The sequence below is a fragment of the Oratosquilla oratoria genome, chromosome 7, assembly GCF_046742065.1.
Source record: "Oratosquilla oratoria isolate Oo_2021 chromosome 7, ASM4674206v1, whole genome shotgun sequence".
In the NCBI taxonomy this organism is placed as follows: domain Eukaryota; kingdom Metazoa; phylum Arthropoda; class Malacostraca; order Stomatopoda; family Squillidae; genus Oratosquilla; species Oratosquilla oratoria.
The window spans coordinates 39,479,544-39,507,323 of NC_134783.1; the positions used below are offsets into that span (position 1 = coordinate 39,479,544).

The 27,780-nt window shown below is 41.1% G+C and overlaps 1 protein-coding gene across 1 annotated transcript; it reads right to left on the minus strand.

Moving 5' to 3' along the window:
* Positions 1–27,780, minus strand: LOC143027079 (protein odr-4 homolog). The gene is made up of 9 exons (XM_076188020.1): positions 27,455–27,780; positions 25,025–25,183; positions 24,408–24,610; positions 23,022–23,196; positions 21,868–22,020; positions 21,467–21,589; positions 14,350–14,506; positions 14,100–14,237; positions 1–958 (listed from the first exon to the last, which is right to left on the minus strand). Exons 1-9 carry the CDS (start codon positions 27,548–27,550, stop codon positions 771–773), a joined length of 1,392 nt encoding a protein of 463 aa, XP_076044135.1. The 5' UTR covers positions 27,551–27,780; the 3' UTR covers positions 1–770.

Sequence of the window (27,780 nt, forward strand, 5' to 3'; positions counted from 1 at the left end):
TTTGTATCTTTATTTACTCCTTGCTAGATATTACATATGTGCCAGTGGCTATACTATTTTTTCTGTGCAAGGGATATATTGGCAAATATTGGTCTTACAATATTGTCTCTATACAAAAGAAAAATAAAAAAAATATTGATACTTTATTTAACAAAACATCAGTGACATATACTGATTGTTTTGGTTTCATCCTTTCTATGAAAATAGTGTATTCAATAATCTCACAAAGTGAAAAATAAAGCAATAACAATCTTATACAAATATTTTACACTGTGATTCGTAAATGTCTAACATGGACCCTTGGAAAAAATAATAATAAAAGAAAAAATTACTAAATTGTCACATACAAACTCAAAATAGACTTCCAATAATCATCTTACATTGTCTTCAACAGAGTGCTGATTTTGATAATGAATGTCAACACTACACAAATCAGACATGTCTAAATTGAGACAGTAAGCTATGCATGTAACATCACCAAATACTGTACAAACTAGACATGTTTATACTGTTAGACTATTTCACAATTCATGTAATCTAAATTGTAGTGCCTGTTTTACCAGCCAATCATGCTTGAATTGTGCGTTCCACTTTACAAATCACATGTCCATATTTTGAGAATAAAGCACAAGCTATTCATGTCTACATTGTAAGTATTGTACACAGTACATACTGCACAAGATAGCCATGTTGAATTTGTGACAGTAGAGCAGAAGCCAGTACAGGTCTAAGATACGAGTTTTTACTGCACCATGTTATTCATATTTAAGCTATGATACTGCTTTTGTTCCCAGGAGGGAGATGTAAGAAATCCCTATTCCAACGACGACTACCGCTACTGCCAGCATAACATGAGTGAGGGAGCATGGTGGTGATGTGTGAGATAATCCCTCATAAGAATCATATTTCTCTCCACCTTCTACCTCATTTTCTGCAGACCCCAAAACTTCAGATGCATCTGAGGAAAGGGAAATAAAATTTGCCAAATTAAAAAATACTCTACATGTAGTTATAAATCAGAATGTCACATATCCAGCACACAGCTGCAGAAAGAATCCCACAACTGAAGATTCTCTATTGAAGTCGTGTGAAGAGAGACAAGAAAACAGATGACAACACTAGATGAGGAGGTAGAATAGGATGAGGAAAATGAAGAATGATCACCTTCTATTATCATGTATTTACCTAACTATAACTGAAGAATAACCTTGCTTATGGAATCTTATCTTAGTCTCCATCAATTAAACTTGGGTTTATTTATTTGCTAATTTTTTTTATTATCATTATCATTATATATATATTTTTATAATTTCTTCTTCCAGGATATTACACAAGTATATGTACTACCTGCACAGAAATCTGCTTCTTGACATCCTTCAGGCTCATTGTCGTTTTAGATTTTTCCCATGAATTTGGGTCCTCACCCCATCCCAAACTGAGATTTTATCAGTCAATTTTGTCCATAACTTTAGCTAGTCTCATCACATGAATTTTATCAGCTCTCTTCTAATGAGGACAGTTTAAATTTTTCTGATATATCTGATTTGGTCTGTCTTCTACTCTGAGGACCATTTTGGCTGCTGTTCTTTGTATTCTATCTTATTTACATCACTATCCAATGTCCTCTTTACCATCTTCCTTGGTCCTCCCCTCAAGTTCATTCCATCCACATCAGCTTTCCATACTCTCTTTGCTGGTCTTCTTTCACTCATTCTTTCTATATACCCAAACCATCTCTGCATTCTTTGACTACCTAATCCATCATTTCTCTTTCTAACCCTAATCTGCCACACCTCCACATTTCTTACTCTATCCACTGTTGTAACACCTACCATATTTCTTAAACATGTTTAAGCTTTCTGCCTCCTTCAAATCAATCTGCTCCATACAGTGCCAAGGGCATGCACTTGTTATACAACCTTCTCTTTGGGCTCATCCCAAGAAACCTATTCCTCATAATATTTTCCCCAGACATTCACTTGCTTCCTTTACTCTATAATTCACCTCTACTTCTATCCCTCCATTCACTGCCACATGTGACCCCAAATAATTAAGGCTCTCCTATCCATTCAGTCTCTTGCCCTTCAAACTCACCTCCAACCATCCATCATCAACATTCCTTGTACTTCTCATCACCTTCACACATTTACTTTTAGTCTTCCCCAACAAAACTCTTCCACCAACTGCTTTCGTCTATCCTAAGATTCAGCTACAAGAATTTCTAAGATTCAGCAACAAGAATTTATCTATATATCTATATATCAAGGGTTTCTCCCCCCTTACAAAGGAGGTAGCCAGTCAAGGCACGCACCCACTCCCACCCTTGTTTGCTTCTCATCTTAGCCCCTTGTGATGTAATATGGTTTAACGTCACACACTTCCCCCTATCGGGGGGCTAGGATGGTGCACCTCACAGAGGGCTTTGTAGCATGGAATTTAATGAACCATGTCCTTGTTTCAACTTCACCGGTGGCAGGATTCAAACCACTCTCACCTCGACCTTTGCCGCAAGTAACGACACCCTAACCAGCTCCGCCAGCAAGCTTCCCTTGTGGATGAAGGATAATCCCTATCTACTTCACACTGCCTGCATCTGAAGCTAATGTAGCAAGACACCATACATCCGGAGCAGGGTCGCTTCACTTACATGACAACCCTCCCTCCTTATCCCCTCATGCAGAAAACAAAGGAGAAGTGGAGAAATTCCTTCAGGTTGCATCAAAATATCATTCATACACATTCATTCTCCATAAATCTCCCTCTACCCTCCACTCTCACTCACCTTCCAAACACTCATCCATATACATCTTGAGCTCTGCTGTCTATCTTACAGGACCATTGCAATCTGATACCTGTCATTGGGGTACCACATTATGTGATACAAAATTCAAACCCATTCATTACCTGGCACAATTAAAACTGAGAAGGAAGGAGAAAGAGGGGAGGGAGGGAGGGAGGGAGGGAGGGAGAGAGTGTGTGTGAGGGAAAGGGGGTGTGATGGAGAAGGAGAGTGAGTTAGAGGGAGTGAGTGTGAATGAGAGAAAGACAGGGAGAGGGAGTGTGGGTTTGAGAGTTTGAGAGTGTGTGAGTGGGAGAGAGACAGGGAAGTAGGGTATGGGAGAGGGGGTATGGAGGAGTGGGCAGAGAGAGAGAGAGAGGGGGGAGGGAAAGAGGAGAGATGGGAGGGAGGGAGGGGGAGAGAAAGGAGGAGAGATACAAAGAGGGGAGGAGGGAGAGAGGGGGATGGAGAGGGAGAGAGAGGGGGGGGGAGGGAGGGAGGGAGGACGAGGGGGAGGGAGAGAGACGAAGAGGGAAAAAGAGGGGGAGGGAGGGAGAGGGAAGAAGAGGGGGAGGTAGGGAGGGAGGGAGAGAGAGGAGAGAGTGGAGAGGGGAGGGGAGGGAGAGAGTGAGAGTGAGAGAGAGAGAGGGGGGGGAGGGAGGGAGAGAGATGGAGAAATAGGGGGAGAGAGGGAGAAAGAGGGGGAGAGGGAGGGAGGGAGAGGGAAGAAGAGGGGGAGGGAGAGAGAGGAGAGGGGAGGGGGAGTGAGAGAGTGAGAGAGAAAGAGAGAGAGAGGGGGGAGGGAGGGAGAGATGGAGAAATAGGGAGAGAGAGGGAGAAAGAGGGGGAGAGGGAGTGAGGAGAAAGAGGGAGAAAGAGGGGGAGAGGGAGTGAGGAGAAAGAGGGAGTGAGGAGAAAGAGGGGGAGAGGGAGTGAGGAGAGAGTGGGGAGGGAGTGAGGAGAGAGTGGGGAGGGAGTGAGGAGGGAGTGAGGAGAGAGTGGGGAGGGAGTGAGGAGGGAGTGAGGAGAGAGTGGGGAGGGAGGGAGAGAGAGAGAAGGGAGGGAGGGAGGGAGAGAGAGAGAAGGGAGGGAGGGGTAGAGAGAGAGGGGAGGGTGGGGTAGAGAGAGAGGGGAGGGAGGGATAGAGAGAGGGGGAGGGAGGGAGAGAGAGAGGGGGAGGGAGGGAGAGAGAGAGGGGGAGGGAGGGAGAGAGAGAGGGGGAGGGAGGGAGAGAGAGAGGGGGAGGGAGGGAGAGAGAGAGGGGGAGGGAGGGAGAGAGAGAGGGGGAGGGAGGGAGAGAGAGGGGGAGGGAGGGAGAGAGAGAGGGGGAGGGAGGGAGAGAGAGAGGGGGAGGGAGGGAGAGAGAGGGGGAGGGAGGGAGGGAGAGAGAGAGAGGAGGGAGGGAGAGAGAGGGGGAGGGAGGGAGGGAGAGAGAGGGGGAGGGAGGGAGGGAGGGAGAGAGAGGGGGAGGGAGAGAGAGGGGGAGGGAGGGAGGGAGAGAGAGGGGGAGGGAGGGAGAGAGAGGGGGGAGGGAGGGAGGGAGGGGGGGAGAGGGAGGGAGGGGGAGGGAGAGGGAGAGAGAGGGGGGAGGGAGAGAGAGGGGGAGGGAGAGGGAATGAGAGGGAGAGAGAGGGGGAGGGAGAGGGAGTGAGGAGAGATAGGGGGAGGTAGAGAAAGAGTGAGAGACTGGGAGAAAGATACATAGAGAGGGATAAAGAGACAGAAAGAGAGAGGCAGGGTGGAGGAAGAACATAAGAAAGAGACTGCATGAGACCACAAGGCCTACACTAGGCAGTTCCATGTCCATTACCACCTACCATCTCCATCCCTAAAGTTATCTAACCTTCTTTTATAACAACCAAGTTTCAGTGTGCACTACGTGGTTAACAAGTCCATTCCATTCATTGACCATTTTATTGGTAACCAAGTTCTTGCTTTTTTCCTTTCTGAAATCTAAATTTACAGTCCAAATCCACTACTGTGATTCCTGCCCTGTTGTCTTAATATGATGACCTTGTCTGAATGCATCACCTTTGTTAAAGCCCTTGATCCACTTGAACACTTCTATTAGATCACCCAGCACTCTGCCTTTTTCTAGAGGGTGTAAATTTAGGTACCTAAACCAGTCCTTGTAAGCTATATTTCTGAGCCCATGTATCATTTTGGTCATTCTCCTCTGTACTGATTCTAGCGAATTAATATCTTTTCTATAGGATAGAATCCAAAACTGTACTGGATAGTAAAGGATGCATCTACCTTAAGTCTGATAGAGTTTGATAACTACCTCTGCACTTTAATTCTTAACCATTCCAGCAATGAATCCTATTATTCTGTTAACTCTACTCCAGGTGCTGATGCACGGTTTCCTGGATTTAAGGTCAGGACTCACTGGCACTCCCAAGTCTCTCTCACACAAAATTTTCTCTAGAAAGGCGTTATCTAAGCTATACCTTATTTCTGGGTTGTGTAAACCTACAATTAACACACTGCACTTTGAGATATTGAAGTCCATTTGCCATTTCACCAACCATGTGAACAATTTGTTAAGATCTTCCTGCAGTATTCTGGCATCTTCTCATGACCTAATTTGACATTCTATTTAAGTGTCAACTGCAAACTTATTAAGCATCACTAATAATCCCACTGTCCAAGTCATTTATATGCATAATGAACAATAAGGGACCCAAAACAGAGCCCTGGGGATCTCCACTCATAACACTTCCCCATTTAGATTTTACACCATTTATGGTGACCCGCTGTTTTCTGTCACTGATCCATACTCTAATCCATTCAAGCACTTTAACTCCAATGACATGAGCTTTGAATTTATTTAGTAGTCTCTGATCTAGCACCTAGTCAAACACTTTGTTAAGTCAAGGTAAATAACACTGTTACTACCATTATCTGATGCCTTGTAGACTTTAGCGTAAAAAGATGGATGATTAGTTACACTTGACCTACCTTTGGTGAGCCCATGCTGTGAGTCATGAATCAACTTGTCTCTTGATGTGACCTCCGATTCCATTTGCTATTACCGATTCTAGCAATTTACTCATAACTTACATGAAATCAGCCTGTATTTACCTAGTTGTATTTTGTGGGAGAAGAGCTATGCTCATAGGGACCCGCAGTTGTATCTTTCCGCATCCAGTTCTTTCTTAAAGTCATGTATAGTTTTAGCACTCACTGTTTTCTCTTTCAATTTATTCCATGTACTCATATCTATCACTCTATGTGGAAAGCTATTTCTCAGATCTCTTCTGTAATTGTCCTTAAGTTTCTTCTTGTGTCCCCTTGTATTTCTTCTGTCCCATTTTAGTACATCATCCCTGTCAAGGATTTCCATCCCTTTCATAATTTTATAGATGTTTATCAAATCGCCTCTTTCTCTTCTTTGCTCCAGAGTTAACAAATTTAGTTTGTCCAATCTTTCTTCATATGTCAACATGCTGAGTGTTGGTGTCATCTTTGTTAGTGCTCTTTGAATTCTTTCTAGTTTCTTTTTCTTTTTCTTTTTTTTTTTACTGGGTGTCCATAGTGACACTGCATACTCTAATTTTGGTCTTATCAGTGTAACTAGGATTTTCTTCACCATTTCCTCGTCCATGTAGTCAAAGGCCATTTTCATTGATCTTATTAAGTTGTAGGTTTCTCAAACTATTTTGTTTATACAGTATGTTTGTCAGGTGTCATGTCATTTGAAATGATCACTCCTAGGTCTCTTTCCGAGTGTACTTTTGTAACTTTTGTTCCAATTTCGTATTGACCGGATATTCTATTTTTGCTTTTTCCAAATTCCATTATACTACATTTTTTAATGTTGAAATTCACTTTGTTCTTTTTACTCCAATTCCAGACTTTGTCCAGATCTCCCTGAAAAGATGTGCAGTCTTCTTCATTACTCTTTTCAATAGTTTTGTATCATCTGCAAAGAAGTTTATGTAGCATTTAATTCCTTCATCTATGCCGTTTATATAAATAGCAAACATTATCAGAGCCAACACAGAGCCTTGGGGTACTCCACTTATCATGTTTACCCATTTTGAGTTCTTTTCTCTAAGTATCACTCATTTTTCTTTCTTCCAAGAAGTCTTCCATCCATTCCAATAATTTTCCTTGTATTCTACCTATTATTTCAATTTTTCTTAGTAGTTTTTTGTGTGGTACTTTGACAAAAGCCTTTTGTAGGTCCAGGAAGGCACAATCTGCCCAGCCATCTCTTTCTTTTATTATGTCTAGCAATCTCGAGTAAAACCATATTAAGTTTGTAGTATATGATCTTCCACTTTTAAATCCAAATTGGTTGGGGTTTAATATTTTGTTCTTTTCCAAATGTTTAGTCCATTTGTTTTTAATAACTCTTTTGCATATTTTTGCAATTGTGCTTGTAAGGGATACTGGTCTATAATTTGTTGGTTTTTCTTTATTTCCTCCCTTATATACTGGTACAATATTAGCATTTTTCCAGTCTTTTGGTACTTTTCCTTCTTTGAGTGAGAAGTCAATTATCTTGTGTATTTTGTCTGTGAGTTTGTCTATGCATTCTTTTAATATCCAGTTTGCTATTCCGTCTGGCCCATGTGACTTTCTGACATCGAGTTTCTTTTCTTGGTCCCTTATTTCTTTCTGTGTCACCATTATTTCTTTCATTTTAGGGGATCCTTCCTAGTGACTCTCATCCCACAATTCTGAGCTTTCAATTGTCAATTGTAAAAACAGACTTGAAGTGTCTGGTCATTACTTCAGCCATTTCTACATCTGTGTATTCTTGATTTCCTTCACGCAGTTTTATTATTTCATGTTTGTCTTTTAGTTTGTCGTTTACATATCTGTAAAATAGTTTAGGTTGATTTTTGCATTTGCTATTATATCTTTTTCATAGTTTCTCTTTTCTTCTCTTCGTATGTCTATGTATTCATTTCTCAGTTTAATGTATGTTTGCCAGTCTCTTTATGTACTCCCTCTTGTTTCTGCTTAGGCATATATTTGTCTGTTCCCTCTTTATATATTTCTTTGAAAATGTCCCATTTCTCTTCCATCTTTGTTTCATCATTTGCAAAATTTTCCCAACAGGCATTTTGAATTCTTTTTCTAAGTTTTACAAAATCAGTTTTGTTGTACATCAATCTTCCTTCTCTATGTTTCTCCTTTCTTCTTACTACATTTTGTTCCTGAAGTTCAATCTCTATTAGTATGTGGTTACTCTTCCCAATTGGTGTTTTTATAATTTATTTCTTCCACTATTTCTGATTCAAAGGTGAATATAAAATCTAGTCTCGATGGTTCTTCGTTTTGTCTAAATCTAGTATTTTAACCCATTGCATCAATGTGTAATCTATGGTCATATTCAGTAGGAGATTTCCCCAGAGTTCATCTCCACCTCCCATTGTCAATTCTTCCCAATTTATTTCCTTTGCATTAAAGTCACCCATAATTATTATATTTTCTCCATATTTCAGTGTCTCAGTTAATTCATTCTTTGTGTCTTCAAGTAATTTTGAGTGATCGCTGTCAGTCCAGGTCTTAGTTTTTGGTGGCACATAAACAACTATAAACCTTCTGCTTTTCATACTGCTGTTTTCAACTTTAACTGTGATTAATTCCACATTATCTTTTCCTTCTGTTGCCTTTATTACATTTAAGTCCTTTCTAGTCAATATCATGACTCCTCCCCGTTTGTCTGTCCTATTTTTCGACCAAATGTTGTATAATCCTTGTCCCACCATACTTGATTGTACAGTGGCCGCGAAAAGTTTGGGCGCAAAATTATAGGCGCCGCAACTTTCCCCTAAACTCAAAACATGCGAAAAATACAACTTTCCACCCAAACTTTTCGCTATTTTTCAATGCTAGCGTTTGTACCCGTATTTAGCCGAGACAATACACACTATTTGGCAACTCTGTTTAGGCGCACTCGATGTCACATGGAGTCACTTTCTAAACATCTCTCACGGAGAGTAGTCTTTTTTTTGCGGTGGTCTCTGTTTTTGTGCCTTGATATCTCCGTAATGGGAAGTGGTAAAGAGCTGGAAAGAGACACAGTTGTTACAATCATAACCCTCTATAAGGAGGGTTATAAGTGTAAAGATATTGCTACTCGTGTGGGAATTGGAGTGCGTCAAGTGCAAAAGTGGACCAAGAAATTTCGAGACGAAGGAAGTGACATCATTCGTACTCCAAAGCATCGCTCTGGTCGGCCAAGGAAGATATCAAATCGTACTTCTACGGTTCTAACTGCCTCCTACGGTTATTAGGAGGCAGTTAGAACCGTAGAAGTACGATTTGATATCTTCCTTGGCCGACCAGAGCGATGCTTTGGAGTACGAATGATGTCACTTCCTTCGTCTCGAAATTTCTTGGTCCACTTTTGCACTTGACGCACTCCAATTCCCACACGAGTAGCAATATCTTTACACTTATAACCCTCCTTATAGAGGGTTATGAATGTAACAACTGTGTCTCTTTCCAGCTCTTTACCACTTCCCATTACGGAGATATCAAGGCACAAAACAGAGACCACCGCAAAAAAAAGACTACTCTCCGTGAGAGATGTTTAGAAAGTGACTCCATGTGACATCGAGTGCACCTAAACAGAGTTGCCAAATAGTGTGTATTGTCTCGGCTAAATACGGGTACAAACGCTAGCATTGAAAAATAGCGAAAAGTTTGGGTGGAAAGTTGTATTTTTCGCATGTTTTTAGTTTAGGGGAAAGTTGGGGCGCCTATAATTTTGCGCCCAAACTTTTCACGGCTACTGTATAGGACCTTTCAGTTTTGTCTCTGCAATTCCCATTATGTCAGGTTTCTCTATTGACAGATAGTCATTCAATTCATTTAATCCTGAAATCATACTGTCCATATTTGTATATGCCACTTTTAATTTTTTCTTCTCTTCTCTTTTTTGGTTTAAGTTTCCATTTTTCTGATGTACCATTTTCTCAGTCTCAGATCTAGCACTCTCCAAAAAAACTTGTTTTTTTTTCCATCTATTCTTTTCTTGTTTTTTTCCTTTGGCCTCACTTCTCAGTTCCCTATCTTTCTCCGATTCCTCAGCATTCATTTCCCTTTTTATCCATACATTTTTGTATTTTTCACTGTTTGCTAGTTTTGCCGCATTTGATAGTACTTCTGCTATCATTTGTGTTCTTGCTTTGATTTTCATTGGTCTGTGGTTTTTTCTTTTGACTATGTACCCATCCTGTGTACATAATCAATTTCTATCTAGCTTTTGTCCTTCTTCTTGGACCACTTTTAGAATATCCTTTGCAATTTCTTTCTCTTCCTTTTCCCTTTGGTATTTCTGTACATTGTGTTTTTCATTTATACCATAAACCACAATGCATTTCTTTTTGTCCACTATGTCTCTCACCCAATTTTCCTTCTCTTTGATCAACTTGATTGCTGTTTCCTTTGAATTTTCTTCTATCTGCTGATGTACTATTTCTTTGAATGATAATTTTTTACTTTCGCATTCCTTTTTCCACTGGTTTTTTATTTCATTTAGATCAGTCTCTTTGATTGATTCTTCCATTTTTCAGTTACTGCTTTCAATTGTTCTTTTACCTCTTTTTTCAGTTTATCATTTGTATTCCTAATCTTTTCCTTTCTTTCATTTTCTCTTTTTATCACACTTAGTTCACTTTTTTGTTCGTTTAATTCCCTTATTTGTGCAAAGATGATTTATCACACTTTTTGAAAATGAGAACAACATTTGCCTTCCCCTAAGAAATAGGCATGAATCCTGTGTCTACTTACTACATATTTCTGTTAACTGGTCACAAATTTCAAAATTATACTCTTTAATCACTCTCAGATAAATTTAGTCCTGACCTGGGGATTTTGTAGCTTTAAGTCTATCAATTTGACTACTACTTCCTTACTAATGCTGATGTTAGTTAGTCTACTTCCCTCATCCTCACTGAAGATCTGGTCACATATCATATCTAGCCTCTCCTTTGTAAATACTGTGAGAAAATATTTATTAACGCCTTGCTCATTTTTTCCTTCAAATCTATCAAGACACCATTGTTTTTAATTGGGCCCATCCCCTCCTTATTTTTTGTTCTGTCGAGATGAAAGAAGCCCTTTGAGTTGAATCTCGCTTGTCTGGCATCCTTAATTTTGTAGTTACCTTTCACTGGAGGTGCTAAGATAAGAGGGAGGGTGGAGGGGTGTGGAGTGTATTCAGGGATGGAATGGGTGGGAATGATTTTATGCCTTTTCCTTTTTGGCTACCTCCCTTATAAGGGGGAAAAAGCCTTGGTATATGTATGTATGTATGTACCTTTCACTGTATGCATGTTCTTTCTAACCAGTAGAACCATATTGTTATACTTAGATCTATGGTTTGTTTCCCTGTTTTTGACTCTCATGTAAAACCCTAATTTCATTCCGATCTCATTTTTCAGCCTATCCATCATCCATTTGGGAGTATTAGTATTTGTCCTCATCATTTTCGGGGGAATAGATCTATGCTGGGGACACAAAATCATAGCGGTTAGGTTACTGTACATTTCACCTATACCCTGCCATTGACGTCAGGACTTTGCTTGTATGTGACCTGACCTGGGGATTGCATACCTCCCTCCACAACCCAACCTTGGTTTAGACCCGAGTGTTATTATGTACTCCGGGCTGACTGTATATCTGGCCTCACTACACTTTTCATCTAGACAGCTGTCCCCCGTCATTGTCCTCCAGGTTGGTCTTGTATGTGACCAATTGTCCTAACTATTATTTCATCTTTTCAAAATTGGCTCTCCATAGAGGGAGAGAGAGTGAGGGAGGCAGAGAAAAGACAGACATGGAGAAAGTGAAAGATAGATTGACAAAGAGAGGGGAGGAGGGAGGAAGAGACAATGAGAGAAGGAGAGAGGTGGGATGGAGGGAGAGAGAAAGAGGAGGGGAGAGAGGGATGGGTAGAGGGGGAGAGAGGGAGAGGTAGAGAGAGAGAGAGGGAAGGTGAGAGGGAGAGACTAGGAGAGGGGGAGGGGATGGAAAGCAAGAGAAAGAGAGAGAGAGGGAGAGAAGAGAGAGAGAGGGAGAGAAGAGAGAGAGAGGGAGAGAAGAGAGAGAGAGGGAGAGAAGAGAGAGAGAGGGAGAGAAGAGAGAGAAGGAGCAAGAGAGAGAGAGGAGCAAGAGTGAGAGAGAGTGCAAGAGAAGGAGAGAAGGGAGGGAGAGGGAGAGGGAAAGAAAGAGAGAGAGAGAGTGAGAGAGAGAGAGGGAAGGAGAGAGGGTGAGAGAGGGAAGGAGAGGGAGAGGGAAGGAGAGGGTGAGAGAGGGAAGGAGAGGGTGAGAGAGATAGGAAGGATGAGAGTAAGTGAGATGCAGGGAGGGTGACAGAGACAGAGAGCACTGTAGCAATTAAACAAAATAGTGATAGTGATCAAGAGAAACATTTTCTCTTTCAGTTTAGATTCCATATTTGTTAACAGGTTTTTAAAATTTTAAAAGTATAATTATCAAAACTGCATGAGGGGACAGAGAGGGGGGTCGCCAATTTAATGAAGTGGCCTTGCAGTGGATGTGCTGTGCCTTGTGACACTGCTTCTGATCCAGGGCAGTGGACAAGATGCAGGGATGACCCGTCATCCAGGAGGTGCCAAGATAAGAGGGAGGGTTGAGGAAGGGTAGAGGGTGGAGGGGAGTGGAGTGTATTAGGGATGGAATGGGTGGGGATGGTTTTTATGACTTTTTTTTTTTTTCTTTTTGTCTACCTCCCTTGTAAGGGGGAAAAAGCCTTTGGTATATGTATGTCGCTCTCCCTTGATGCTCACTTCCAGTCTACTGCCACTTTCACCCCTTGTGCATCTCATCACTTTACTTTTACCCACATTTATCTTTAGCTTTCTTCTATCACATACTCTCCCAAACTCTATCACCAACTTCCTCAGTCCCTCCTCCAATCCTGCCACAAGCGCAGTGTCGTCAATAAACAACAGCTGGCTCACCTCCCATTTTTCTCCATTTTCTTTAACCATTAAGGGAGAGCGACTGGAGGAAGTGGATAGTTTTAGATACTTGGGTGCAAATGTGGCAGGAAAAGGTGGAGTGAAGGTGGAGGTAGAATGTAGATTGTGAGAAGCGAGTAAATGCCTTGGTGGATTAAAGAGTGAAATGAGGAATAGACATTTGGGAATGGATGCTAAGAGGAGACTGTATGAAGGAGTGATTGTGCCAACAGCACTGTATGGGGCAGAAACATGGAACATAAGAGACGAAGAGAGGAGTTTGAATGTGTTTGAGATGAGGTGTCTGAGAAGTATGGTGGGGGTTACTAGGCTAGAGTGAGAAATGAGGAGGTGAGGAGGAGAACGGGGGTGGAAAGGGAGTTGGGAGATAGGGTTGATGAAAGAGTATTAGGATGGTTTGGACACATGGAAAGAATGAGTGGAGAAAGACTAGTAAAAGAGGTATGGAAGGCAGATGTGGAGGGAGTGAACATGAGGGGACGTCCTAGGATGAGGTGGATGGATGGGGTGAAGGGGGCTTTGGGGAAGAGGGGAATGTCTGTTGAGGAAGGATGGGAGAGGACAGAAGACAGGGGTGAATGGAGAATGGTTGTATATGGATGATGTTGTGATGCATGAGGTGGAATGGGTGGGGGGATGGGGGATGAGGTAGTATGTGTGAGCAAAATTTGACGCAGTCCGAAGGGATTTCTCCCCGTCTTCTCCTTTACGTATGGGGGGACGGAGAGGGGGGGTCGCCGATTTAATGAAGCGGCCTTGCTGTGGATGTGCTGTGTCTGGCGACACTGCTTCTGATCCAGGGCAGTGGACAAGGTGCAGGGATGACCCGTCATCCAGGAGGTGCTAAAATAAGAGGGAGGGTGGAGGGGTGTGGAGTGTATTCAGGGATGGAATGGGTGGGAATGATTTTATGCCTTTTCCTTTTTGGCTACCTCCCTTGTACGGGGGAAAAGGCCTTGGTATATGTATGTATGTATATGTATCAAAACTGCAATTTTAGGACTGAAATTTCCACAATGAATAAAGAATAATCGTTTGTCTGTATGAAATGTTAATAATAAAGGATTGCACCCACTTTATATACATAAATAACCATTTAATGCCCTTCCCATTGCAACACTTCATGGATAGAGGGTCATCCTTGTCCTCTGTCGCACTGCTTAAGTCAAAGGCAATGCAACAAGAGGGAGGGAGGGTGAGAGAGAGAGGGAGAGATTGGGAGAGGGGGAGGAGATGGAAAGCAAGAGAGAGAGAGAGGGAGGGAAGGAGAAAGAGAGAGGGAGGGAGCAGGGAGTTACCTACGTGCAAACCAAAGTTGATGCGACTGACCGACAGTATTCTTGACTTACCGGCTAAGGTCTCCAGAGCATCGTCCACATGGTCCTCATGGACTGCAATACCAAGAAGTTCCTTTGCCGACTGACATGCATCTGCTGCTGTATCTCCAGGGAAAAGGTAATCACACAGACTAACAGGTAAACCACCTCCTGAAAGTAAAGAAATAATACAAAATTGGTTAGCGAGATCTAGTCCTAGGTTTACACCTACAAGACTAATGATGATGCTAGTGGGTGCCTGTAGGAAAAATATACAACTCACCTTCAAGGAAAACTCTTCTTGGGGGTTCATGAATGACTGGTCCACAAGCACTAGAAGGCTGTTCTTCCACAAGAGAATCACAGTGCATCTCCCAGCGTGACACCAGAGACCTTATCAAATCACATTGGACAGCTACAGTAGCTTCTTCAACTGTTGCCTGTTTAAAAATAGACATATAACATTGTAAAGGAAGTTAACCTTATTATAAAGCAAGAATAAATATACATAGATATGCCAAGGGCTTTTTCCCCCTTATTAGGGAGGTAGCCAAGAAACAATGGCATAAAAACCACTCCCACCCATTCCATCCCTAACATGATCCACTCCCCTCCACCCTCTTCCCTCCCTCTTATATTGGCATCTCCTGGATGATGGGTCATCCCTGCAAAGGGATGGATGAGTCGAGACATCCAATTTAATATCTAATGAATGAAGGAATTGTGGTTCTTTCATGTATTGATGCATTGCTCATGTCAAGGGCAATCCAGTGAGATACAGTAACTCCACTGTATAACCCAACAGCTGGCGTTGGTTTACTCCACCTTTTCAACATGTAGTGACAACCCCTTGCCATTATCTATATATCAAGGGCTCTTTCATCCTAATAAGGAAGGTAGCCAAGTCAAAGGCACATACCCACTCCCACCTATTCCACCCCTACCCCCCCAAACAAAAATGCAAAAGCATTCCTTTGGGCTGCCTTGTTCCTTCATCCCTTCAGTTTCTTTCTATTTGTTTTCATCTACAGCAACCTACCACCAGCCCCATGCCACACATACATATACCAAGGCTTTTTCCCCCTTACAAGGGGGGTAGCCAAAAAGGAAAAGGCATAAAATCATTCCCACCCATTCCATCCCTGAATATACTCCACACCCCTCCACCCCCCCCCTCTTATCTTAGCACCTCCTCCTGGATGACGGGTCATCCCTGCACCTTGTCCACTGCCCTGGGTCACAAGCAGTGTCGCAAGACACAGCACATCCACAGCAAGGCCGCTTCATTTAATCGGCGACCCCCCCTCTCCGGCCCCCCATGCATAAAAGGAGAAGACGGGGAGAAATCCCTTCAGACTGTGTCAAATTTTGCTCACACATACTACCTCACCCCCCATCCCCCTGCCCATTCCACCTCATGCATCACAACTTCCTCCATATACAACCATTCTCCATTCACCCCTGTCTTCTGTCCTCTCCCGTCCTTCCTCAACAGACATTCCCCTCTTCCCCAAAGCCCCCTTCACCCCATCCATCCACCTCATCCTAGGACGTCCCCTCATGTTCACTCCCTCCACATCTGCCTTCCATACCTCTTTTACTAGTCTTTCTTCACTCATTCTTTTCATGTGTCCAAACCATCCTAATACTCTTTCATCAACCCTATCTCCCAACTCCCTTTCCACCCCCGTTCTCCTCCTCACCTCCTCATTTCTCACTCTAGCCTAGTAACCCCCATCATACTTCTCAGACACCTCATCTCAAACACATTCAAACTCCTTCTCTCTTCCTCTCTCGTGTTCCATGTTTCTGCCCCATACAGTGCTGTTGGCACAATCACTCCTTCATACAGTCTCCTCTTAGCATCCATTCCCAAATGTCTATTCCTCATTACACTCTTTAATCCACCAAGGCATTTACTCGCTTCTCTCAATCTACATTCTACCTCCACCTTCACTCCATCTTTTCCTGCCACATTTGCACCCAAGTATCTAAAACTATCCACTTCCTCCAGTCGCTCTCCCTTAATGCTCACTTCCAGACTACTGCCACTTTCACCCCTTGTACATCTCATCACTTTACTTTTACCCACATTCATCTTTAGCTTTCTTCTATCACATACTCTCCCAAACTCTGTCACTAACTTCCTCAATCCCTCTTCCGATCTTGCCACAAGTGCAGTGTCATCCGCAAACAACAGCTGGCTCACCTCCCACTTTTCTCCATTTTCTTTAACCATCTCCAATCCCTGACCCACTACCCTTGCACTTACCTCTCGCACTACCCCATCCATGTATAAGTTGAACAGCCAGGGCGACATAACGCATCCTTGACGAAGTCCCACCTTTACCTCGAACCACTCACTCTCTCCATTTCTAATCCTGACACAAGTTCTGCTACTCTCATAAAGACTCTTGACAGCTCCTATGCCACACATTCATACAAAAACATGTGCACCTTCCAATCACAAAACAAGCACTACAAGACCTTCCACAAAACTCCCTTTGACACAAGTCCTACTGAGATAGCACTCCCACAAAATGCAAGAACTCTATTAGCATGACTGTGTCCAGACTACCATTCGGTTTTAAAACATCAACAAAGAATAGGACTAGCTCGGTACAAATTGCCCTATATACAATCACCACACAAATTACACCAAGCACAATATCTGTCATTGTCCTACTCTAGCCTTATTAAGACAAGGACATATTTCTTCTATGAGTTACTAGTGGGCTAATCCAGTGGCTGCTGCTGGATACCACATAGCTGTAGGTCTCCTGCAAGGGACTTGAAGTAAAATATTGAATGATCATTCCTATCTTTTCCACTATCTCTTTCCTGTTCCACAGACATTCCTCAAGCATTTAATACCCATTTGCCCTGTCCATCCACCTGAATGTTGGTCTTCCTCTCAAGTTCACTCCACCTACTTCTGCTTGCCACACTATCTTACTTTAGTCTTATCTTCACTCATTCTTTCCACGTGCTCAAACCACCTTGAGCACCGTTTGACCTAGACTCCTTTTCTCCACATTTCTCACTATCCATCCTCTAAGACCTACTTTATTTCCTTGTGCTAATTACAGCTACACTACATAGCAGAACACCCACACACACCAAGAAATTAAAACTACACCCATAGACCTTTATTACACACAGATACTCTCTTCTCTTCCTCCACAACCACCAAATACCAGCCTCCGGAAACATATTCATAATCATATCACTCACCGCTCCATTAACACACTGAAAGACAACACACTGCTACATGCCAGACCCCCTGATATCCACCCTTCTCAATCCTCTCTCCCACGTAAGGACAGAGTCCACTTGGCCAGACTGCGATGCGGTCACCACCCAGCACTTCTAAGCTACCAGAAGAGGCTGGACGACCGTGTTGTGAACAGCTGCCCAGGATGTAACACTTCACCCCATACCATACAACACATAATGGAAGACTGCATTATACACAATCATGCACGCAAACAACACAACATACACTCTATAAAGGATTTGTGGGAAAACCCAGTTTCGGCTGTGGCCTTCCTTGGGGAGACGGGACTGCTCGGACAGACAGTCTAGGGAACGACAACAACAACAACAACTATATTTCCTGAACACATTCAGGTTCTTCCATTTTCCACTCCACCATGCACTAACTATCTTATCACCCTCTTACCAACCCTGATATCCTACCCATCAAACTCCCAAGTTTCATCTTGCCTTTCCTTTGTTCACATATAGACATCTCTCTATCTATATACCAAGGACCTTTTCCCCCTTATGAGGGAGGTAGCCAAGTCATATATACATACATATACCAAAAGGCCTTTTCCCCCTTTCTAAGAGGTGTGGCCAAATCAAAGCATACACCTACCCCACACCAATTTAAAAATCCATTAATTCTCCCTCCCCTCTTTAATTCCTAATACCTCATGGACAATGGGGCATCACTGTCCCCCACCACACTGCACTGGGCAAACACAATGCAGCAAGAGAGGACTTCCACAGCAGAGCCTGAAAACCAAAGCTGGTTTAACCCCACTGCCTCATTATATGATGACTCCACCCCTCACCCACTCAACAAATTTATGGAGCAGACAAGAAGATGAAGAAAAATAAGAAAAAAAAAAAAAAAAAAAAAATTAGGCTACATAATTTTCTTATTCATTTACAGCCACTATCCATTCACTCTTATCTTTTGTACTCTCTTCCTTGTTCACCTGATATTCATCATCCTAAATATTAATGCCTTATTCACCCTGTCCATACACTTCATTCTTGGTCTTCACCAAAGTTTCTTCCATCCACTTCTGCTATAATTTTTATTTTTTTCCAGTTTTTCTAACTTGTTCTTTTCTTATGCCCCAACAATCTCTGTGTACTTTGATTAATCGTATCTGCCATCTCTCTGTCTCACCTCCACATTTCTCACTCTATCCATCCTCACAACTCCCCCACCATACTTTTTAAACATTTCATTTCAAACAGATTTAGGCTCTCATTTTCTGCCTCCTTCAAGTTCCAAGACTACACTATCCTGTGTCTTCGGTACAATCACTCCCTTGTACAGTCTTCTCTTTGTGTTTATTCCCCGATACCTTTTGTCTCGCAATATTTTTCATTCCCTTGAATGTTTACTCGTTTCCTTTACTCTAACATTCACCTCCTCCACTCCTCCATTACTGGAAAATGTATACCCAATTCACAGTAATGTCAAAGTGCATTAGTAAATTAAACTTTTCATCCCACTATCGGAAAAGAAGACACTAATGTCGAAAGTTCTGTATATTTCGATCACTAACTGTGATCCTCTTCTGCTGAAGAGGATCACTTTTAGTGATCGAGATATACAGAACTTACGACATTACATACATACATACATATACCAAGGCTTTTTCCTCCTTACTAGGGAGGTAGCCAAAAAGGAAAAGGCATAAAATCATTCCCACCCATTCCATCCCCAAAAACACTCCACACCCCTCCACCCTCCCTCCCATCTTAGCACCTCCTGGATGACGGGTCATCCCTGCACCTTGTCCACTGCCCTGGGTCACAAGCAGTGTCGCAAGACACAGCACATCCACAGCAAGGCCGCTTCATTAAATCGGCGACCCCCCATGCATAAAAGGAGAAGACGGGGAGAAATCCCTTTGGGCTGCATCAAATTTTGCTCACACATACTACCTCACCCCCCCATCCCCCTGCCCATTCCACCTCATGCATCACAACCTCCTCCATATACAACCATTCTCCATTCACCCGTCTTCTGTCCTCTCCCGTCCTTCCTCAACAGACATTCCCCTCTTCCCCAAACCCCCTTCACCCCATCCATCCACCTCATCCTAGGACGTCCCCTCATGTTCACTCCCTCCACATCTGCCTTCCATACCTCTTTTACTAGTCTTTCTTCACTTATTCTTTCCATGTGTCCAAACCATCCTAATACTCTTTCATCAACCCTATCTCCCAACTCCCTTTCCATCCCCGTTCTCCTCCTCACCTCCTCATTTCTCACTCTATCTAGCCTAGTAACCCCCAACATACTTCTCAGACACTTCATCTCAAACACATTCAAACTCCTTCTCTCTTCCTCTCTCATGTTCCATGTTTCTGCCCCATACAGTGTTGTTGGCACAATCATTCCTTCATACAGTCTCCTCTTAGCATCCATTCCCAAATGTCTATTCCTCATTACACTCTTTAATCCACCAAGGCATTTACTTGCTTCTCTCAATCTACATTCTACCTCCACCTTCACTCCACCTTTTCCTGCCACATTTGCACCCAAGTATCTAAAACTATCCACTTCCTCCAGTCGCTCTTCCTTAATGCTCACTTCCAGACTACTGCCACTTTCACCCCTTGTACATCTCATCACCTTACTTTTCCCCACATTTATCTTTAGCTTTCTTCTATCACACACTCTCCCAAACTCTGTCACTAACTTCCTCAATCCCTCTTCCGATCCTGCCACAAGCGCAGTGTCGTCCGCAAACAACAGCTGGCTCACCTCCCACTTTTCTCCATTTTCTTTAACCATCTCCAATCCCTGACTCACTACCCTTGCATTTACCTCTCACACTACCCCATCCATGTATAAGTTGAACAGCCAGGGTGACATAACGCATCCTTGACAAAGTCCCACCTTTACCTCGAACCACTCACTCTCTCCATTTCTAATCCTGACACAAGCTCTACTACTCTCATAAAAACTCTTGACAGCTTCGAGAAGCTTTCCTCCTATCCCGTATATCCGCATAACCTCCCACAGTGCCTTTGTCTACCCTGTCATAAGCCTTTTCCAGATCCATAAAGGCCCAAAAAACATCCTTCCCCTTTCCTATAGCTTTCTCACATATCTGTCTTACCACAAAAATCTGATCTACACAACCTCTACCTGTCCTAAATCCACACTGTTCCTCACCAATTACTCCCTCTGTTCCTCTCCTAATCCTCTCAATCACATTAGAGTCTTTTTTTCCGATCGTGGGATAAAAAGTTTAGTACAGACGCTCCTCTACTTACGTTCATTCGTTTTACGTTTTTTCGATTTTACGTTTGAACTGACTGTAAAAAAAAAAATTAAAAAAAAAAATATTTTTTTTTGTGAATTTTCTAGTTTAGCGCGCTCTCCGTAGTTCAAACAATACTTACGCATGACGCTGCGTACATTGTTTACATGGCACAAACTACAGACTGAACGTGCCTTGCCTCCTCCTCCTCCTTCCCCTCCTCCTCCACCATCTCAATTTATGTTGCTTGAATTCAATTTATTTGAAATTAATGTTATTATTTTACAATGTTATGTGTATAATTAATGATTTAGGGGTGTTTTATAAGACACGGTAATAGAATTTACGGATGTATAGTACAGTAACAACTTACGTTCATTTTCAATTTACGTTCGGCCGTTCGGAACCTAACTAAAACGTAAGTTGAGGAGTGTCTGTATACCCAATTACTTAAAAGCTCTCCACTTCCTCCAGGCTCACACTTTAAACCTTGTTTCCAACTCACCACCATTGCCCTTTGTACATCCTATCACTTTAATTTGCCCAAATTTGCTTCCAGTTTTCTCCTCTTATATACCTCCCCAAACTGTGCCATCCACTCCTTCATTCCATCGTTTCACTATGTGCACCATGTCATCACCAAACAAGTGGCTCACCTCCCACTTCTCACTCTCACTCACCAGCTCCAAACCCACACCTAGCACCTTCACATTTAGCTCCCTCACTACCCTCTCTACATACACGATGAACAACCACAGTGACATTATACACAGCCCTGGTACAGTCCCACCTTGACCTCACACCACTTGCTCTCTCCATTCCCAACCCTCACACAACCTGTACAAAAAAAAAGTTAAATACTCAAGGAATCTTCAAACTAACCTTTGCGTGCATGAAGGCTCTGCCAGCAACAGTTCCTGCAAATCTTACACATCCAGAGGATTCTCTTTTCTCAGCATTTTCGTCAAAGACTCCACACACATCCAAGATTTCAAGGGTGTGAACCTATAAGAGACCTCTGGGTTAACAAATATATCACAAAGTATAGTATACCAATGTCAAAGAAAACCTATGAATAGACTTAATTACAAATATTTCTTCAATGCCAACACAAAAATAAAGCAGCAGTAATAAAGACTTTACTACAGAAGAATATCTATCCAATGGAACATCGACACTGACATCTAATAAATAATTCTCCCATATTACTGACTACTTTTAGGGGTTATCCATACCTTATGTATTTCTAAATTATTTCTACATTTATTCTACTTGTACCATACCTTGGGAGCTAAGTCAACAACTCCTCCTCTCATCTTGCGTTTGGAGGTTTTCTCTTCACAAGTTGGATCTAACAAGTCAGCTTCATTCATAACTGTGCCATTGATGAGAATCAAGCTCTCTGTAATACTGTCCGCCCACGGCTTCAGTGAACTCTACAAATGTGGAAGAGTTACTAAATTAAAGCCAACTTTAAGCATGAAAACTAGTACATACATACATACATATACCAAAGGCTTTTTCCCCCTACATGGGGGGTAGCCACAAAGAAAACTAGTAATTAGATAAATAAGTGCTAAAATTTAATATATACATACATATACCAAGGGTTTTTCCCCCTTACATGGGAGGTAGTCAAAATAAAGTATAATTCTACTCCCACCACTTTGTCCCCACAATACTCCACTCCCATTTACTACACCTCTCTCCCCCTTTCCTTGGCTCCTCCTGTATGATGGGTCATCCTTGCATCTTATCCATTGCCCTGGGTCAGAGGCAATGCTGCAAGACACAGCACATCTCATTACATTTTTTAATCCCCCAAGGCATTTACTTGCTCCTCTCAATCTACATTCTACCTCCACCTCCACTCCTCCCTTTCCTGCCACATGCACCCTCAGGTATCTAAAGCTATCCACTTCCTCCAGTCTCTCTCCCTTAATACTCCCTTCCAATTTGCTGCCATCCTATCCCCTTGTAAATCTCATCACCTTACTTTTACCCACATTTATCTTCAACTTTCTCTTCCTGCACACCTTCCTAAACTCCATCACTAACTTCCTCAATTCCTCCTCTGATCCTGCAACAAGTGCAGTCATCAGCAAACAACTGGCTTATCTCCCATTTTTCTCCATTTCCTTTAACCATCTCCAATCCCCTGCCCATTACCCTTGCATTTACCTCTCGCACCATCCCATCCATGCACACATTGAAGAGCAATGGCAACATTATACATCCCTGGCAAAGCCCCACCTTTACCTCATACCACTTGCTCTCTCCATTTCTAATTCTAACTCTTGTTAAAACCCTTGACTAATCTTAACAGGTTTCCTTAAAAAACTTGTAATGGGATCATTCACAACACCTACAGACAATAACCGAGTGATTTCAAGCTAGATTACCCCACCTATATTAAAATACATTTAACAGAACTCACAAGCAGACTTTTGTAGAGTGACTGAGCATCCTTATCCACTGGGAGCCACAGGGTTAGGTCCAGGTTGTATGAGAAATTCAACTGCTGCCATTTGTTCCCTCCTCTTTGGAATTTAATCTCACCATTTTCAACAGAACTAAGGCTGTTGCTCACATCAAGCACTTTGCAGTTATACCTATAAGAAAGACAATTGAATCTATCACAGCAAAATACCAAAACAATCTTTAAGATATTTAGATGATGTCATCACCATGGAAAGACCTTCAAACAGGATGAAAGGACTTTAAATGGGCAGAGAAAATATATAAAAAATAGTGTAAATGTGAGCAAAAGGACAAAAATAGGTAAAGGCAAATCAAGTGAATCACTCATTCAACTGTTGCCTCAAGTTCCTTTGACTGAAATCTGTGGTCCTATGTCTGCCTGTAATGGTCTTTGGGATCCTTCCATTGATTTGGATTCTGTTGCCGATAACCAGCACTCTCATCTTTTGGGACAATACAACACCAAAGAGGGTGAGGGTGACAAGAACTGCACCTTGGCTAGAGACCCAATCACCTTTAGGATACTTCAAGGTAGATGAGGGCATTACTGGACTTTGGAGACAAGCAACAGATATGTTCCTCTACAATTCAACATTTGTTACACAGGACTTCTTTATGAAAGCACTCATTATTGGTACAAAAAACAAATTTAACCTCTTCAATATGAGTCATATTCTCATGAGTAACATCAGCTGCCTGATGTACAATGATCAATCACAATACGTGCATTATATAATATAAAGTTACGGCTGTATAACTCATTCTCCTTCACTCTGAATATTAATAACTACAGAAAAAATTATCAAGCCAGTTCACAGAATACAGGGGTCTCTCAGCTACAACTACAAAATAAACATAATCAAGACGGTGACGCCAGCATCCTCGTATAGCCACTCGCGCCTCATGACATTTACATAGGGATCTTCGTATGGAAGGAGTTAAATGTATGAAAAAAAGCAATGACAGGAGAAAATTGCTTGAAAGTGGGTATAAGAATGAGAGAAGCGATTCTTTTTCACTGTCAATGACCAGTGCAGTTCTTAATGCTGATATAGCCATGAAGTGGGTCATAACAGTGGCTTGTAGGAAACGGAAGGAATCTCAAAGTTATCAACATTCTTCTTTGAGTGGAGATTCCAAGCATACAACGAGAGTCCGGGGTTAATAGTGATGAAATGGATGGAAAACAATGGAAAAAGCAACAATATAAATCCTGAATAATGAGAGAAAGAACTACTGGGTTTGAGTGAATACCAAGAGAAAGGAAGTGACAAGAAAAAGTTTATATATACATAACAAAAAGGAATACACATGGAAAATATATGGTCATCTAAAACCTTACTTGAAAGTCTCGGTGCAAATATGAAGAATGGTCTTTATTGGGCAAGCATCCAGGACCCCCAGCAGAATTCTTGACATTGATCTATGAATAATTGTCAGCAGGCTACGTAGCTTTGCTTGACTTGAAGATGCTGTAAAGTCTGCCTGAGGTGTAGCAACATACACACCAATCACTTCAAGTCCCCCAGGCAGCATTCGAATAACCTAGAAAAATAATATTAGTAAGTAATCATGGATATACACACAAGTTACACATAATTCAAGACTTCTAGATAAGAGGCTCAACCTCCTCTAACTAGTACCCACTGCTATAACAAATAGATAAATAAATAAATTAATTAATAAATAAAATATCAAATATATAGAATAAAACAAGATAAATAAAATAATAAAAATAAATAAATCAAAATAATTATCATGGTATCCATTACATTCCATTACTAATTTTTTGATAAATTCTAAAATTCTTTCATTAAATAAAACTTGCACCTCTTTTGCTCTCTCAATTTCAATGATGTACATTTATCGAGACTAATTCCTTTATAAGGTGGAAGAAGCCTTTTGGTACACAAACATTTACTAGGACTTAATAAAAGCCTTTTCAAAAGGCATACAAACCTGCTTAGCATGTTGGACTATGACACGGTCTTCCACCTTGTTTAAGCAATCAGGAGCATATACTTTCTTGTCCTTATCTTCCTCCTGCTCTTCGGTGTATTCTGGCTCCAACAAGGGGGTTGGAGCAAGATGTACAAGGTAATCCTTTTCTTTTCCATTCTGATTATGAAAAACAAAATTATATACATTAATTTAGGCTATAATGACTGAAAACTTTTCTACAGCAACAGATAGAATATGGAAAAGAATTGGTATTGGATGATGCTAGTGCAAAGATGGTTGAAAAAATAAAAATAAAATAAAATAACAGAAAAAAAGGAGCAGTCAGAATGAGTACTTGTTATTACGAGACAAGAAGAATATCTGAATGCATGCACAGTGCCAATCTATATGGGGAAATCGTAGTAACCTTCAATGAAAAATATTGAAAAGTATGATAAATTCTATGAATATTTACTGTATACTCTACAATTAATATTGGTAACATTTTACTTTCCCACATACAAGGCATAATGGCCACAAGTTAATGAAACTACATGTTTCAGGATCCTATGCATCCCAAGAGTCTAGTATACGCTTAGCAAGTTCTTTCATATACTTAGATAAGTGTAACCTTATTTTCCATTCTGTTATCTTCTGATTGCCTTTACTTTACCCTTTGTATCAAATGCTTCTTATTTTCCCATAGGTATTCAGGTTATCATTAATTCTATTTCTTTTTTGGAGTTTTGTTTTAGGGTTATTATTATTATTATTATTATATCATTCATACTGGGCTCCATGGTAGCCCAGTGAATACTGTGTCAAACTCATGAGCATATGGTTATGAATTCAATTCCCAGGACCCGCTGTAGGGTTCCTGTGTTGATTCCCAACAGCCCTGGCCAGGCAAAGAGGCAATCCAAGATTAAAAAAAAATAATAATAATTAAAAAAAAAAAAAAAAAAAAATGCAACTCACAAGGCAATCCCTACTAAGGGTTTCTAAGTTTCCCCTTTGTGGTAGCGAGATGGCGAGTTTTATCATTATCATTATTATTATTATAATCGTAATTATTTTTTTTTTCTTCTTTTTTAGTTTCAGTTCCATGCACCCTAAAGGCCACTGGTGGGCCTGGTTCAATGATTTGACACTATTAACTATCCAATTTCACAATTTATAAGCATTATTTATAATTTTCTGTGGGATCTACAATGGGCACCTACACACGGTGGCCCTGCGAGATGGACATCACAGAAGTATCTACCTTCCAGTCTTCAAAACCTGTCAACACCCTCACCTACTTCTGAAAATGTACCCCCTCAGGATGATCGTCTTCATATTGTATTCACTCCAATTTTTTGCACATAGAGTGTGGACAACCAACTACTAAGTAGTACTCCCATCCTCCTACTAACTGATAATATAGAAGCAGTCCAACACTAATACATCATGGACTAAAAGTCTTATGTTTCTTAACAACTACAAGAGAGCTAAAGGACTCAAGCTACAGGTTTCCTATCAATGAAAACTAAGTCTAAGGCAACAATTATTATAATTTTTGGTATTGATTATTTGTGACAACTTATTGAATGTAATTTTATTATAAGATAAAGATCACTTACAAAAAATAAAACCTTCTTGCATATGAGAAAGTAGATTAATACAAATACTTAGATATTTTCAATTTTGGGATTTAATTCACAACTACATCTGACTAACCATAACAACCCAAACATTTCATCAAACATTTATCATTAAATTCATCTGAAATTATAATAAATACATTAGGACTTTGATTAATTGAACCCATTCCTAAAATAATTGAATATAGTACAAGCTACATTCGACTGTGTCAAGTGACATGTACAAATGTCAATTCCAAAACAGTGACAACTGTCAAAACCTATGATGCCTAAATTCACTTATTCTGTTTCCTACCTTTACTATTTATAATCATGAATTGAATTCAGTTATAAAACAGATATCTGTGGTGTTCAGTCAGATACTAGTTAACCCAGTTTATTAAGAGTAACAGTAAAATTTACACCTGTAGACAAGACAAAAAAAAAACAATACCCATCAAACCAGTTTTGATTTAGTCTGACCAGCTGTTTTAATATCAACATTCTTAAATTCACTAATTGGCATAAAACAGATTGTTTCGGTGTCCCACATTTATTGTCGCTTTTAAAACGGGTTAATCTGAAGTTGCATGTTTAGAAAGTGCATCACAAGGAGATGCTGGTTCAATACAAGATGTTTATTTTCATCGTATGAACGACACATTTATCATTATTCCGTAACTGTACTTCGACTTTCATTCAACTTTAAGCATAAATAATATTATTTTCGAACAAATCACATTAATTGTGACTTATTGCCTTTTACTTGTATGGGCTGGGTTCTACACCTAATTTCATGTGCTTTTTTACTTAATATTAGACATACCTGACCAATCAAAAGGCCAATATGAAACTTCTTCGCCTTTGCTAATGCATTCAATTTGTCTTGAACGTCCTCGTCAGCAAATACTGTCCTTCCCATGGTAACAGCTGAGATAACAAATAAGTGAAGGGAAATTGTTAATCCCCAGTGACGAAGTTTACTCAAATCAGTAACAGACTGCCTATCGCTTTGCGCATGCGCTTATCCGATCGCAAATTTGCATTCACCGATAAATCTCGAAATAAAGAGAAACACTGAAATCTCTATGACATAATAATGTTGACACAACAAAGGTTATCAGATCAATTGTGCTGCTCCCTGTAGCAAGG

What these genes read in the sequence shown, in the direction of transcription:
- LOC143027079 (XM_076188020.1), bottom strand. Translation starts at nt 27,550, where the DNA reads ATGGGAAGGACAGTATTTGCTGACGAGGACGTTCAAGACAAATTGAAT. An exon ending in GAGCCTTCATGCACGCAAAG is followed by an intron (nt 14,507 to 21,466) that starts GTTAGTTTGAAG and finishes ATTTTTAAACAG; the next exon opens with GCAACAGTTGAAGAAGCTAC. An exon ending in TGCTCTGGAGACCTTAGCCG is followed by an intron (nt 959 to 14,099) that starts GTAAGTCAAGAA and finishes CCCTTTCCTCAG; the next exon opens with ATGCATCTGAAGTTTTGGGG.